The sequence below is a fragment of the Cataglyphis hispanica genome, chromosome 14 (genome assembly GCF_021464435.1).
Source record: "Cataglyphis hispanica isolate Lineage 1 chromosome 14, ULB_Chis1_1.0, whole genome shotgun sequence".
NCBI classification, from domain to species: Eukaryota; Metazoa; Arthropoda; class Insecta; order Hymenoptera; family Formicidae; genus Cataglyphis; species Cataglyphis hispanica.
Genome location: NC_065967.1, coordinates 3,338,927 through 3,356,273, shown reverse-complemented (window position 1 = coordinate 3,356,273; position 17,347 = coordinate 3,338,927). Strand labels below are relative to the sequence as shown.

The window sequence follows — 17,347 nt, the reverse complement described above, 5'->3', positions numbered from 1 at the left end:
CGTGCGGTTCTCCTCTCCGTTAGAGGTGCAATCTTCCATCATGTCGCGTTATTATGCGCATTACCGTTCCCTCGGTCGTGGGTTTTTATTTCAACTCTTGAAATTGCGAGCTACGAGACGCATTCGTGCAAGGACACGCGCGACACCATTCGCTGTATAAATCAATAAAGAGCGCGAAAGAACGAGAGCATACACATGCGAAGGGAAACTTCAACGTACCTTTCGCTTGACGTCTTCGCTTGCAATCGAAGTCCAACCTACGGCCTTGCAGTTTCTTTCGGTGGTGCTGGAACAACAAATCAGAGATCGAACTTGTTGCAAATGTCAGAACCGTATATGCGAAGCGCGACAATTTTTCTAGCCGCGAGCGCGAATACAATACAACTCTTCTAATAACCATACCATCACTTCTTTGAGATCCTTGGTCTGCAGATGGTGCAATGGCTCGAGGAAGTTCTGCTTGATGTTGTCGTCCAACGAATATTTCACGTCTGCCATCTGTTTCATAGCCTCGCCCATTTCAATGAGAGCCTGGGCTATGGGGATTGATAGGAGAATAAAAAATAAGATCATGTTTAGACAATACAGTCTATCGAGCGATCGCTTAAGAGTCATTATTCCACCTCTTTAATTATTTCGCGTCAAACATCAATGAATTTCGATGCGAGAACAATGTGAAATTTTCATTGTTTAAAATAGTTATTAAATAATATTTATGAAAAATTGTCGAATGAAAAAAATTTTTTTTATAGAAGAGAAAATTATATATTGTATATTTTGAGACGAAATATATAATAATAATTTTAGTTTTTACGAGTGAATATAATAGCAGCATAGTTGACGTAAGAACATTTTTAGGAGAAACTGCTCGTATCCGGAAGCATTTTATGTTATGAGAAAGTTGCGGATCGAGTTTCTTTTGTCGACGCGATTGTATCGAATTTAAATCGTATGTACCGAAAATGCTGTCCTCGCCCAATTTCTTGCCATACATTAGCATGCAATCGCCGAGTACACCTTCCGGTTGAGGATAGGTGGAGGCCTTCGCCTGACCGCTGAGCTTGCTGATGCCCTTGACCGCTGCCATCTTCGCCCTCGCCGTCGGATTCGGCTGGAGGAACTCCTTCGTTTTCATCTGCAGCTCGTCCACGAGCTCGTACGTGACGTCTGTTTTCTGCACATTTGACGTTTTTCTGTGAAATTCTTGTCTCTTGCCTTGATTCGCATTGACGAGAACGTCGAGAAATTCTTTTTAAGGCTTGCGGAAATTATATTCGCGATCCGTACATAAGAGATGAATTATCGATTCGAGTGAAGTATTCGAGATATCCTCTAGGAGTAATATCTGCATAATGCAGTTGTCAACTTAAACTATCTTCTTGTTTTAATAATTGTGTTTAGCGTTTCTTGGCACACTCAACATGAGTAAAATCTAATCACTGTATTTTAACAAATTAGTACATTTGCCTTCGCTTTATAATTTGTAAGAAAAGATTTCTATTTATCTCAAAATTAAAATCGACATAGATTTGTATACAACAGTTAACACTGTGAGATTTCATAGAGAATCACAGAATTAAGGGCAATTTCACAAGGAATTGACAAAGCGTTTTCGAGAAAATTCCTCAGATCACTCGTATTATTACTTACTATACAAACTTAAAGGAATCGACTGTATTTAGAAAGAAGGCGATAAGAGGCTTTTTTCTGGCTTCGTACTTCGTATGGAGGCATTAAGAAGGCCCTCTAAAGGTTGATAAATGATTGATAGGATCATCGGCAAATCCAGGAGAAGCCAGGTAAATCTTTGAAATTCAGTAATAATGCCGCCATATAGAACGTGCAAGTCATCTCTTTCTTGACGTCCTCACAAAGGAACCGTGCGAAAATGTGGAAGGCATTCTTCTTCACTTAACACACATATACACACGCACAGGGTGTGCAGAAATATACTACTCACCCTCTCCATATCCACAAAATCAACGTCAAGCTTTGTTCCCTCTGCTCCGCCCATCTTCTCCGTCATATACTGCAAGAGAAATTCGTTATCTTTAGTCAAATGAACAATACCTTTCATCGACTTTATGGGTCTCTTAATCTGACCCAGATTTAACGGAAAGCATGATTCGTACTTGTCAAAACTTGGAAGACTTCTTGTTAGTTAAATTTGTCAAAACTTTCTTATTTAATTCTTAATGCCGAGACAATCAGCATTGAGACTGAAATATAATACATCAAAAATATCGCCTTACCTTTTATTTGGCATTTTGTAAAGTAATCGATAAGCATAAAATAATAATAATTTTTTAATATAATATTCACTGGATCGCTCCAATTATAAATATGGAAATTATAATTTTAACAAGAACTTAAAGATTTCAATTGCATATAAGAAAATTAAAGTAAAAAGATATGAGTCGAGAAAAGTATATATAAAAATTTTCGATATTGATAATCTAAGATTTCGAGGAAAGATTTTCCAAGAATGAAAAATTTTGAAATTATAAAAAAAAAATATATTTTTAAAATGTATCTAATTTTTTTTAAATAAATTTTTTTAAATATATTTTAGCGTTTAGAAGGATGTATAAGTCTTAACACATATATTAAGATGTATAAATTTTCAGACAAGTATTTCGTTCGTGCAATCACCATTCCATGTAACGGGATTGTTCCTGAAAATCTTTCTGGACAATATAAATCGTTATGAATACAAGTCTATAACATTTTCGCAGACTACGTAGATTGGATAATGTCGACTAATTGCTCATAAGTTAAGATTATCCTGAAAGACGATGATTTTCTTGAATAACAGGATATTTCCAAAGATAAAGTCAAAGGTTAAGGCTTGAAAAGTAAATAGAAGGAGAGAGAAAGAACGAGAGGAAGGTTAAAGGCAAAGAAAATACCGATAAGAAGGGTATGGTCTCTTCTTGGATCAATAATATCAACAGTTTTCGTCAATCATCACAAAATATCATTTACTGTCTCCAATATAAAAAAAAAATGTACACATTTTGCTAAAATTGGAAAAATTGATCAAATCGTTTAAAGCTTGTGGCGACTGTGTAATTTTTATTGAACGAATTTTAAGCATTGGCTTTAAAACTCCAACCTTCGATAAGTAAATTTTATTTCATTGAATTATATTTCATACCAAAACTTCACATATACTCACATTTCATATATTACATTTCTTTAAAAAAGAAATATCTTAAACACGTTTCCTTTATTTAATAATTCGATAATTCCGATAATCGGAAAAATATTTGATTAATTCATCGCATTCTATTAAACAAAAAAAAAATCGACTTCCTCGACAATAAACAAATATAATTCCGTAGTATAATAGCATACAATTTATTTTTCCCTATGCGCGATTCATCGCATGCACGAAGAGGAATGGATTAACTCGCAGGGAGATAGACAGAGAAAAAGACCTTGACCCATATTTAACGATGACCCATTTTCAGAGATGTATATACAAGGACGTAGCCGTCACTTTAGAATAAATTTGACCCACATCGAAAGATTTGCAATGTCACACGTTTCTTACATCTCGCGTTTCCGGCGATTTAAATCACGTTTATGAAATATAAACGTCAATAGAAATAAAGTCACTGCGAAACATAAAATATACAGAAAATCTTAGAAGTTAAAATTTCACACAAGAAACATCAAATATAGTAAAGAGAAAACTTATATGGTAGCCTGTAATGTTATATTCTCAAGTTAGATTCAATTCTCTCGCTCAATTTTTATTCAAAAGAAATTTACAAAAATATACTCCATGATTATACATTAATATTATTAAAAAAAAGCGTAAATAATGAAGACGAGAAAATATTTTACATAATCAATTATCCAACTCTCTGTTTCATTCCGGAGGAACAGAGAAATTAAGAGAACTCAAGATTTTATTAATTGCAAATTATTATTCGTACTTTCCTTTAAAAATGATCCTTATTCAAAACACATAATAACATCGATTATATAAAAATGTAATTGGAAAAATGTCGCGCATGTCAACGAGACTGAAGGTCGAAAATGGTATTCATAGTCGATTCATAATTCATTCTTGCAACGAATAGAATTCCAAACTCAATCGGCTTGAATAAAAGCTTGAATTTTAAGATCGCGAGTAAAATTATGACGCGTATCGTAAAGCTTTTGGCACACATTCGGTGCGTCGCTCTTTCGGCTTTAAACGGCCTTTAAAGAAAGGTATCCCCGTGTCACGAATCCGATATAATTACCGATCTAAATAAGGATTAATTGCTCCGTTCAACGGGGACAATTCGTGCTGAAACGTAAGCTTTAAACTCAAATTACAATAACACAGTCACCGATGGAATACTAAAGTAATTTTAATCAGCGTCAAATTTCACAGGCGTATATGTGTTCGCATGCGCGATATCAAGTCGATATTGGAATTCATATATTGGTATCCGCGCAAACTGTATGCTCGATGTAAAAAATAGCTAAAGTTAATATGATCTTTCAAAAGAGAAAACAATTTCGATTTCAATAATTACAATTAATGAGAATATTATTAAATGCCCGTTAAATAAGAAATATTAAAAAATATCTATGTAACAGAATTGCAATATTTACTCTGTGGAAATTTTTTATTATTTTAAATGTCACATTCATTTATGTTTCAAAATTTTTATAAAAGTAATGAAAATTATTCATTATCTCTTATTATAATATATTTTTCATTTCTTCATTCTGTGATATACTTTTTATTTTACGATTTTTAATTCTTGTTACATTATATATAATGATACAATAACATAATTAAGAAAATATTTGTTCGTAAACATTTTAAAAAACGTATATATAATTTTTAAAAATATTTTAATAACATTTAAAAAAATGTATATATAATTTATATTTGTTTACATATGTATAGTTGTGTGTTATAAGCAGCTGCGTGCATTCCTCATTACTATATTAATATAATCATTTAATTAAAAACGAACACGCAAAAGCGTTGTTTTTATGAAGGACTTTACAAGCAAGATGTTCCGTTAATTGTATCCTTGTTTGTGTACACAGAGGATGAAAAATTTAATTTCAGGGAGACGAGGATGCGGACGCATCCTATTTTCGAAACCTCGCACGCGATCGATCCGCCTCTAATATCATCGACGAGTCATGACAGCATCGAGAAAGCATCAGCGTCGTAAAAATATCCGTTCGCCATCGTCCTGATATCGATAACGACGAACGGGACATCCGCGATACTGCGAGGTTCGTCCTGGCGGCATAACAACGTCGATGATGCACTTATTGTTAGAACTCCACATGCGACCATACGCCTACAAACACACATATACACACCCGCGCGCGCATGTGTATATGTATACATATATCGTGGCAAATGTAATTAGGCTGCAGAAAGTGAAGTAGTTACATGCGTATATTTGTGTGTGCGTGCGCGTGTGCGTTCGATTCCGGGTTTCCCAATACGCTCGGTGAGATAGACACGCAATTTTCACCGAGACGCAATATGTTACATAGAGGCGTTATTTACGTTCAGCACTAATGCTGAACTATAGCTTTATATACGAAGATATATATTACAATATTACGCGGAAATAAATCGTCCTTTGCGCGAATAAATCGTAAGCGGATTAAGAGTGTGAAATCAGAAATTGTCATAATAAATATTAAATATTGGAGTAAATATTAAATATATAATTATGATTAAAATTATTGTTAAATTATAATTACTGTGTTCCGCGAATTCTTGAATATTGATTGATTAGATAAGTTCATAATTTGTTATTATTGAAAAGTTAAATAAATTACAAAAATTAAAATTTATTACTATATCAAACACTAAAATTATGTTAATCAAAAAAGTTTTGATTACTTTTACATAAAATGTTGAATATATTTAAATTTACTGTGTAAAATAAATTTCTTGATTAACATATGCATGCACTAAACTATCATCATAATAATTATTATAATAAAGTAGCTTAAAATGCATGCACACATGTTATTTTAGAAATTAAATTTGCACAGCGCTACAAAGAGACATTTGGAAAATTTGCATAATACAAAATAATATAAATACCTATTAACCTAATATTAGAACATTATTAACATAAAATGGCATAAAAAATAATTTTCACATAATAAAGTTTCATGAAATAAATAAATAAATTTAACTTTGCCATTTCTTGGGAAAAAATCTTAATTCCCACACCCGTTATAAAGAGCGTAATGCGGAATTTTTAATAACGTAGCTATAAACATATATTGAATATTTTTTCGCACGTAGGCATGTCGACCGACGGCGATTCTCGTTGGCTATAAAGATGCTGAGCACACTTAGGGAGATAAAGGTCACAAGCTACTATCATCGTGCATCGCCGAGGATTTTGGTGGAGCGATAGTGGCGGACGCGCATTGTGCGGTTCCCGAGAAGTTATCCCGAGACCGCGCACGATCGATAGTTTAAAATTGCTCGTTACACAATCGCCGCAAGCTCCTGCGCGCAATAATTCACATTGTTTGACACGCCGTCCATCGCTCGCTCGCGCTTTTCGCTCGATCGAACTTTCGCCGCTCGCGCGGCGACGCGATTCGCATTTGGCATTTGCAGCGCGTTATCGAGGCCAGGATAACATGCCGCCAACGCGCGAAAAACGCCCGCAGGACGTGTTGTACTTTTAATGTGAAATATATTATCAGACTTGTGTGTATGTGTGTGGAGTTTATCCAAAATAAAAGTAATGATGAAATGAAATCCCTTATTAAAAATATGAGAGGTCTCAAAGATAATGCATTTTTGAACACTTTTCCAAAGAAATGTGCTTTTTTTGACAAGGAATAACATCTGTCTATGTATATATACATGTATATTAGAAAAAATTACACATTGTACAGTACAAGTGTATAAGAAAATAACAAGATAATATAATAGACATATAGAATATAAATAAAAAAATTAATTAATTTAAAATTAATACAATTTTTACGTTTAATTATTAACGTCATTCCTTAAATCAGATAATACTAGTATAATAATAATCAGTATAAACACATATAATATTATTAATTTCTACCAGATTATATCATCTTAATAAAAAAAAATCTGATGCAAATTTTAACGCACATAATAATTTCCTCTACCTGCAATTACGAACAGCGCATAGAAATATGTAACCGCGATAATTTTAATATTATGCGTCAGAATTGCCATATACGTGAGATTTCACGACACGTAAGCATTTCATTTAATTACAAAACGAAATCTCGCGTCGATGTTAGAATTTCGTAATCAAGTTTTTCAATTCAATATTGAAAGGATATATGCATACATGTGATGTGCATATCAAACGAGATATCGAGATATCTCTATCGTATTGAACAAATTTTCATAGTGCCAAGGGTACAATATTAATATTAATATTTGTGAAATTATATGAAAAGATACGAGAGGAAAACCATCCGAACATGTTACATAATTATAAATTATTTTTCTAACCAGCAGAAATTCTCTCCAATAAATTATTTTTAATATAAAAATCGAGCAATAATCCTTCAAACGAGATTGTAATAGATGCAGACAGAAGATCTGACAAGTACAAAGAATTTTAATTTAGATGAAAGTAAAAATAATATTCTCGAAGTTCAAATATTGATTTAAATAGATAAATAAAATTTCGATTTTTATATATTTACATTTTTAATAAAGCAAGGATTTTTATTAAACACAAATTTACATGTTTAATATTAATAATATCTTGTTTTTATAGAATCAAGTAAAAATCTATTAAATCAATTAAATAACGGTATTCCCCGATTTTTATATTGTATATTTACATTTACTATGTAATAGGCAAATATATTATTATATTCTATCTAAACTAATATTTAAATTGTGCACAAAAATACAATTTTTTTCCATGATCTAAACGTGATTCTTTATACTTTGCAGAATTTTAAAAACCGCTCGTATTTACTACGATTTCATTTCATTAATATGAAGTACCACTGCCGATATCTGTTGAGCATGTTTCTCTCAATTAACAATTAGCCGTTAATTAGTCACGGTCGCTGCAACTAAACCTCAGTATTTAGAGCGGCGGCAACCATGTCCCTCCGCTTGTCGTTCCAAGATTAAACATGGCAGGATGATAATATTGCAACTGTGTGTGACTGATACGAAAATTTTACACATGTGACATATACTGGATCAAATGATAATTGGCATCGACAAACTGTCGGAGAAAGAGAGCTTAGCTGTCATCTCAATAATGCATACATTCGCTGGAATAAAGATTATATTAAGGAATCATTTAAAATATGCACCAGTTCTCGTATTTGAACGCAGAATAGATAATATAGCGTCATCTATTGAAAGGAATAGAATGTCTCTTTGTTATGGTGTAAAATAGTTTTACGATATTTCTCAGATATTCTCGCGTGTTCCACAGGGTCTCTTATATTTCCTCGGATTCTGTGATCTTGAAAATCGCGGAATTCCTCGATAATAAAAATTCTCGTATATCGGGAATCTTGGAGGAATGCCGAAGGATATCGATTTCGCGCGCGACACGGAGATAATAATTAACCCGCGTTTTATCTCGTTCCGCTTGTTTTCGCAATTGCATTACACATTTTTACAATGGTCCCAGGCAATCTAGGCGCATCATGGGATCATTGTGAGTTTCCCGGCGACATGTAATCGTATTAAGATGCATTCATGATGCGAGAACGAAACGACTACGTGAAAGTTGACGGCATTGCATCGTTAGATTCGCTCTTAAGTAGCAATGCATCGTCGGTAATTAGCTAAACTTGTAACCTGACGTACGAGAACATATTAATTAACGTGGACGATTAAATTTTCGATGTTTCGCATATCGTATCATGTGTACAATCGCTAGCGCGATGCTAGCTCTTTTTTCTTTATAGGCATTAAATCAAGAACTTAATGTGATTTAATTAGAGCAATTAAATCGTGAAGGAAGATTCGAATTTCAATCACACGGATTTTTATGTATGTTTTACAAAATTCTTCGATAAAAAAATCTAGAGACAAGATGGTTCTTCGGATAATTCCACCAATAATTAAATATAGGTAATTTCTTATTATTTTTAATATACAAGAAGAAAATATTTAAATATAAAAAGGATGTGAATAAAATTAAAGAGCCTCAAGTATTTTATCCATTTCTTAATCATTTTCGCAAATAAATTATTACATGCAGAAAATAATATTGATCCTTTGATGTACACATAAGAAGATCTCCAAGATTGCCAAGTTTCCGTGAAATAAGACGCTTCCACGGCAAAGAGAGGCACTTACCTGATTCGCTTTGTTGATCTGCTTTTTGAGCCCGGCGAACGCCATGGTGCTGTCGTGTCGTTGCTTCCTTGAATCACGCGCAAATCGTCTCTGACTGCAACAGAAACGGAAACGGGATTGTCAAACAGGGCTAAAAAGTAAACTTTTTTGAGGGGAAGCAATTCTCGCGTAGAAAGCAAACGCGTTGGAAAATAGGACGAAAGAAGCCCGAATGTATGATCACGCCGACTGTTGGCCGCTCGCCAACGGTGAACGGGATGATTTTCAATGCTATCGATCGTGTGTATTTTCCAGCATCGTGCTGATGTAATACCGGGTGACGTCGTATCGCTTCGCGTGCGACTCGCGTGTACGACGGTGATCTCACGTGCGTAAAATCGCAATCGTGCCGATCCGATTTCTTAATAGGCTCTAATGACAGCAAGTAACATGTATTTTTAATGACTTGCTGCGTGTATCGACTTCAATAGTATATCGACATGAAAAGTACAGTCATATTTAATATAACGAGAGAGAGAGAGAGAGAGAGAGAGAGAAGAGGTTTTATGAGTGATATTGTTAAATATTATATGTACATAAAATCTAATTAATTCTCTCCTCTTCTAATAAGGATAAAGGAATAATGCGTTATAGTAATAAAACTTAACTATTCATTGAAACTTTTTCTATTATTCTACGAACCGATCGATGAGTTTATCTATATCAAGAAATAACACGTGATACAAATATTCTTATATGAATAAACTGCATGCCAACTGCATGCATCGATTTTCTATAAAAATTCGAGTAATATAGAGACATTATAATATAAAGTATATTAATAAAGTATACGCGCATTCTAAAAATTTATAAATAATAAACTTATGAAATGTTTTAAAAACATGTATTAATAAAGTTATTAATAAAACATATATACTAAAAATTTATAAATAATAAACCTATGAAATGTTTTAAAAACATGAAGCAAAAAAAGTTTTGCCTATATTTTATATTATACTGTAATCAGCAAACGTTGCTGATTACTATTATACTGACAGAAAAAAAATTATTATAAAAATATTAATTTTATTTGCTAAAAATAATTCTGCTGAATTTGCAGAAGAAAGAGAGAAAGAGATTGTGTATCATAATGACGTTGTCTTGCTCAAAATTTTCGCTAAGAGCAGAATATTTCGCTTCATTTGCAAATTAAATTTGTTTCAAGCAAATTCGTATTTCTATAAACAAAGTTACTTTCTCGCTTTTTGAAACTAAACAAGCTCTATTGTGTAATATCAAATAATTTATTACGGTAGCAAAGTTTCATCAAATATGCAAGAGCAGCTATGGTTTTACCGCAATAGCAAAATTCCTTTTCCTGTGAATAGCGAGTCATTGCAGGCTTTTAATAAAAATAATATTGCGCATCATTGAATTCATATACAATGCAGAAATTCTATTCGCAAAATCTATAAACGATGAATCTGTGAGGACAAGCTTGCTTCATTAACAGCGACATATTTCTCAGCGACGGTTATCTCGTATGCGCGAATTCCGTGCATCGAGATAAATGTTTAATGGAGGACTTTTAGCAAAACAAGCGTACAATATGTATAAGCGACAAACCCATAATAAATTTCATAATAAAACCAAGTGCTACGCTGCTCGCATTTGTCACGCCAACTGCATGAGATCCAATACATTACATTGAGCTAAAACAATTTGACATAATACAGAGCAATTTTTTAAAAATATCTGAATCTGTGTTTGAAATAAATCTATAACAATCAAGAACAAATAACGATGATAATATACGCCATAAATAATCGGTAGATTTCCACAAAAATAATAACGCAATGCTTTCATAAATTTCGGGTACGTTGTTGATGCAAATTTCAAAGAAGCAAGCATATGTCAAACCAGAAAAGCACTCTAAGCAGGCGCAAAAAGTCTACAATTGATGTGAACAATCGACAAAGGTTACAAAGGTCGCGGGAATTAATTAAATAATTAATCTGATGAAATTCGCTGAAGACGAGTCAAGTCGAAGAACTCCGCGAATTATACTTTGCATTCGGAGACTCGCTGTGAAAAATCATCGATCGATATCCCTTCTTTGAGTGAACCTTGTCAATCATAGAATATTCGTTAACGAGCCGACTGTGAAATTCGCAAACGAGGCGCTTTTATTAACGAATTACATAGCGAAGGTTCTTAATGTCTAGACTATAGCACACATCGATTGCCATGCACATCGTTAAAATCCTCTTAGTGACGAACCGCGCTAATTAATGCAACGTCCTTATTAATGAATCTTATTAATAGGATTAGAGGCTAGGCGTAATGATCGCGGGCGTTCCATTAAAAGCAGGATGATTCGATTGATCCGACCGGCCCGAAAGGAGACAAGAGAGAGAGAGAGAGAGAGAGAGAGAGAGATTCGGAAAATGTGGGCGAAAGGACGGTAAGATGGTGGATCGTTCTGACACAGTTCAGCAACAACGATTGTCCCAATTTTCTAGTAATAGTAACGATTGGACTAGCAATGTACTGGTTGTGCTGTTGAGCGTTAAGTTGTTGCATTAAATTCTCTGTCAAGTATCAGTAGAATGATAGAAAAAAAATGATGGTAGCATAAAATGATTATATGTTATTGAATAGTAATATAATTATTAAAACATAACAGATAATAATAAAATAAAAAAATGTCAATAAAATAGTGAATTTTAGATAAATATTAAATGAAAGATTAAATGTAAAGCTACGAAAGTATAGGAAATTATAATAGAATACGCGAATATAACGCAAAACACTATAACATAATATATCGTAATAAGGTATAAGATATAAAGAATAATAACGTAAGTAGGTGGCACTAGAATAGAGGGCTATATAACATAGTTCTCTATAATATAGAAAATTCCATAATATAGTAATGTAGTATATGCTACATTAAAAAGTAAAAATATGATAGAGACAGATCAGGGGGGTTAGCACACAGATGAAGACAATCGTGTTAGTAGATTCACAGTCTACGACCGATGATAGTTAGAAGAACTCTCATCGTCGTTCAAGCTCGCTTATACTCAGCGACACCGCGTCTCAATGCGATCTATAAAATCAACAACAATCCGCGAACAAGACGACACGTCCGTTCCGCAGAGCTATAGATAATGTCACGCTTGTACACGATATCGAATAAAGGAAAGTGACAATCCTCACCGGAATAAAGGAAGAATCTAACGAACGCGACAGTGCGCAAGATAACGCGCGGTGCGTTACATGGTGCGGCGAGGGTGACGCGAAAATACGACAAGGACACTCGTCTCCTCACCTTCGGCCCTTCGGCGAATCGGATGCACCTGTAAATGCACCCCTAAATAACTCGCCGTGGATGGCGACGTGTGAACGACGGCGAGCGGACGGATATGCGTGCGTGCGTGCGTGCGTGCCTGCCTGCCTGCGTGCGTGCGTGAGGAACGTGAGGGGTATCCGCGTGTGCTCACGAGCACCGAGCGAGAGCACCACCGGACTACTCTCGTACGTGGTCGGTCCCTCGCACACTGCGAAGTCTCCTGCTAGGGGGTAGTTTTGCTGCTGGCCGATCGATACGCGACCACGGCTCGTCAGATTCCCTATCTCTCTCGCTCCCCTCCACTCTTTCTCTCTCTCTCTCTCTCTCTCTCTCTCTCTCTCTCGTGCTGACTTCCTCCTCCCGTCCCTCATTTCGGTATCCTTTCCTATCCTTTCTCTCTCTCTCTCTCTCTTCCTCTTACGATAACCAGGAGCGGATCCAGGGAGAGAACTACACAAATAGTTCGACTATTTCCGCGTATTTTTTGTAAAATGCTTCTCATGGGAGATTCGAGATATTATCTCGAAAATAAGTAAAATATCAAATTTTTTGAACAATAATAATAATTATCTCTTTTTAATTTGATGATTAAATTTTGTATTTTTACACCGCGGTTCCCCCTATAAAAATTTTCAAGATCCACCGCTGCCTGCCCTTTCTCCCCATCACCGTCTCTCTCCTCTTTCCACGTGTGTCGCAACCCTCGACTTTATTCGCGTATTTCTGCTTCCTCCACGCTTATACCGGGTGACTGTGACGGTTATTGTAAAAGTCATTGTGGTACGGTATATCGCTCACTTCGAGAATACACGCGCACGCGCAACGTCGACATGGAGTAAACAATATTTGTCACCCCTTAGAATAAGACAACATTTAAATCCCCATTCTCACCAGCGCAATTCACTCTCGCAATTGAATAATTAGATGGCATAATTTATATTTTTAGTTAGCGTAATTTGATCATAAATAAAAATAAAAGTTAATGTAATATATATAATATTAAGTTAGTGTAATATTAAATCAATATCAGAGATACGCTGTCCTATTTATTATATAATATCTTATATTCTTGTTTTTTATAGCAATTATAAAATCGCCATGGAAAGAAAACTATATATCTAGTAACACAGATAGTAAATATATCTAATAGTACAGATATTAAATAATTTTTATTTGTGATAAAAATTGAAAGAAAGAACAAATACATCTATAAAATTACCAATTTCACGTTAAATATTTATATCACATTTTATAAATGATAAAAAAATTGATGAAAATATATTTATTTGTTTTTTTACATTTTTTATATAATTTTCATCTAATAGGAAAAATAGATTTTACATTGATTATGTATATATATATATATATATATATATATATATATATATATATATATATGTGTGTGTACGTATATGTATGCATTATTAAAACACTTTAAATGCAATATATTTTTCCAATTTATTATCAAAATAAAGTCCTTCCCGTTATATCATAAATAGTATATTAAACCCTGCGCTTAACATTTCTAAATTCTTGCCCCTCACATCACGTAATCGTGCCTGGAATTTTTCACGAGACATATTTCTCTATCAGAATTATCTGTCCAACGCCATATTTTATAAATAGACTAACTTCCCTGATATTTCTCGAATATTCTTCCAAGTCGTCGACCTACGCGTACATTGTCCTGTAAAAAAGATCCTCTCACACAATTCTCTTTATGATTGGATAAAAATTACAAGAATAAACAAGCCTTTTAAAAAAACGAGATCAGTAATAAGAGCCAATGAGCAAACGATGCAAAGTGTGTATGTGTGTGTGTGTGTGTGCGAATCGATTTCACTACTTATTAATACCATTCTGTTTTAAAAGGATCTCTTTACGTGTACGTGTGCGTGGTCACGATAGTGGTGGTCGTCCCAACGATATATCGATTATGAATATAATCAGTACCACTCTCATAACCGTTGTTCAGCTCTCGCAATACAATTTTTGTCGCGAGCTCTTGATTTGACAAGCTCTCTCTTCTGTCTCTCTCTTTGCCAATTATTCATCTTGAGCTTTCCGGATCGACTGAGTAGCCGCTCATTTAAGAGAGTCGCGAGATCTATCTTTTTACGGAGTAATTTTTTTCAATTTGAGACGAACCTAAGACTCCTTCGTCTGTCGCCTCTACTATCGCTTTTAATTTCCCAAGAGACGCTTAATTAGTACTAAAAAGAGATGAGAATCGAATCAAAACATTCTTTTTAATTGCATCTTTTGCAAAATATCCGTGAACTAACATAAATCGCAATAGTTTCTTTAAATAAAAAATCATCAATGGTAGAAAAAAAAAAATTTTTGTTTGTGATTTGACATAGACACAACGAACGTGATTTAGAAAAAAAATTTAATCCTTTGGAAGTTTAAAGAGCAATAAGCATGTGTGTATATGTATGTGTGTTGTTAATACACAAAAGGACAATAGCTATTTCCACCCACGTTAATAGTTTTATTTATCGTAATGGTCATCCATTTTTTGCAAATCTCATGTGAATGTCGGGAGTAATTAAAAATTATTAGTGCAAGTGTATAACGTCCTATGATTAAATTATTCCATTCCAACTCATATATTTTCCCACAAATAATTAGACTCCCTAGAGAAACAACTATGTTCAATCTTGATAAGCTTCAGATATGTTGTAAAGACACATCACGCATTGACTTTATTAATTATACGGAAAAAAAATAACGATAATATTTTTTTTTACGTCAAAAATTAAATATAATTAATTTAATCACTCTACAGAAAATAAATATTATCGCTTGTAATTTTGTGCAAATTTATTACTTGTGACATAATTATTTTCTATATTAACAGTATTAATAAATACTGTTTAATTGTTTTATATTTAAATTTCTAATAGATATATACTTAATGTTTACATTTTATAAATTTTATAATTTTATAATATAAATTTTTTATAATATATAGAGATATAATTTTTTAATAATAAATAATTTTACATATAGAGAAGTACTCATATAAATAACACACTCATCCCCAACTGCTTTGCAAAGCTCATCAAGTCAGAAACAGAGTTTCCGACTTTAGTCTCCGTGTCTCATATAAATCATGAAATAAAATTTTCCTCGAGGAGAGCTGAGCGTTAATTTGTACGGGACGCGAAACTTTCTACAAATTTGCGAAACTTAATGCGACGAGGGCGGTTGCTAAGAAACCCGAAGAGCACATACGACGACTGGGTCATGGTGTCGCTATCACTTGATAAGACTTCCCTTCCGTCTATCGTAATGATGTCGAAGTCCACCGCATCCGTCGTACAAATCATCCCCGCTACAACATAAAATCTTTCTAAAAATACGCGACGCACGCCGGCAGGAGGCGGCGACGATCGACACGTGACTCGCATCCTTTGTCACTTTTTGTTGATAACATATCTATGCGATATGTTTCGTAAATGATAGTCTTATATTGCATTTCATGTAGATTATAAAGAGATAAATTAAAAAATTGTCTAGATTTTTAATCGCAAATATCTGACAATTTCAGAAAATTTATAGTGTTATATATGACAAAACTCCTTATATTATAAAATACACATATTATTTTTTAATGTTTTTGTGACGTTTTTTTAAACCACTATTTTCTTAAATGCATTATTTAAAATTAACATCATGATAGAGGATAGAGAAATAATTTGCTTAGATATCATATCTTAAAAAAAAAAAATTTTTCGAGTCATAGGAAAAAAATAAATCCTGATTATATATCATTTGCTTCATATCATAACATATATTATATCTTGAACTAATTTATCAAAAATCTGATCTTATCAATCATGAAAATTTCGCACGTCACACAAACATTGCTAGTAAATCTTAAATTACAAGGAGTTACGAAAATTCCGCGTTTCCTGCAACGATTTTCTAGTAAATGCTAAATTTTTACAATTGTAAAATGGAAATTGGCGATAAATACGCTAAGCTCACCGGTGATAAGACATTATCATCATTTCCCGAGGAATCGATTTCCGTTAAAAGAAAACGCGTAAAAGAAAAAGTATTACAATTGAATAACTCGTTATGCTATTGTAGCTGCTGCATTAAAATGTATTAATTTTTATGTTAAGAATTAAGAATTTAAAGTTTAATTGCAGCATTAATAAAGAATAAATAATTTAATAAAATTATAAATAATTTTTACGGAATCAATCATCAAAGTAAAATAATATTATTAATTCTAATTAATATTATTCTAAATAATATTATTAATTATTAATTATTATATATTTAAAAAATATATGTTCATTGTATTGACGAGGAATAAAAATAAGATTTTTACAAATGCTCAATAAATTTTTCATTTCATTTTATAGTTATGATATTGATGAGAATTCAAAGAATTCAAAGAATAATCGCCGATTAATGTATATCCCGTATTGATTTAACGTCAAGATTAATTACTATAATAACGCGAAGAATTTATGTTATTTGTCTCATATTCACAATATTTCTATTGCATTTATTATTTTATTGGGAATAAACAAATCGTGGCAAATATTTTGTATTATAAATTATTAAAGTATAACTCTTGTAATATTGTGTATTATATACTAATTCGACTCGTTATAATGTTTTAAACGACATTATCAATGCGACTACATTTTTGACAGTAT

At 33.1% G+C, this 17,347-nt stretch overlaps 1 protein-coding gene across 4 annotated transcripts in view; it reads right to left on the bottom strand.

Moving 5' to 3' along the window:
- Nucleotides 1–17,347, bottom strand: part of LOC126854719 (endophilin-A) — a 31,622-nt gene that overhangs the window by 11,212 nt on the left and 3,063 nt on the right. For 3 of the 4 annotated variants that reach the window (XM_050601713.1, XM_050601711.1, XM_050601714.1), the window contains exons 2-6: nucleotides 9,332–9,425; nucleotides 1,961–2,029; nucleotides 958–1,174; nucleotides 403–536; nucleotides 220–286 (exon numbers count right to left, since the gene is read on the bottom strand). In XM_050601713.1, coding sequence (XP_050457670.1) covers nucleotides 220–286; nucleotides 403–536; nucleotides 958–1,174; nucleotides 1,961–2,029; nucleotides 9,332–9,376 — 532 coding nt within the window. In that variant the 5' untranslated portion in view covers nucleotides 9,377–9,425. Of the gene's footprint in view, nucleotides 1–219; nucleotides 287–402; nucleotides 537–957; nucleotides 1,175–1,960; nucleotides 2,030–9,331; nucleotides 9,426–12,644; nucleotides 12,807–17,347 lie in introns of those variants that run through there. The other variant, XM_050601712.1, reaches the window with a different exon arrangement.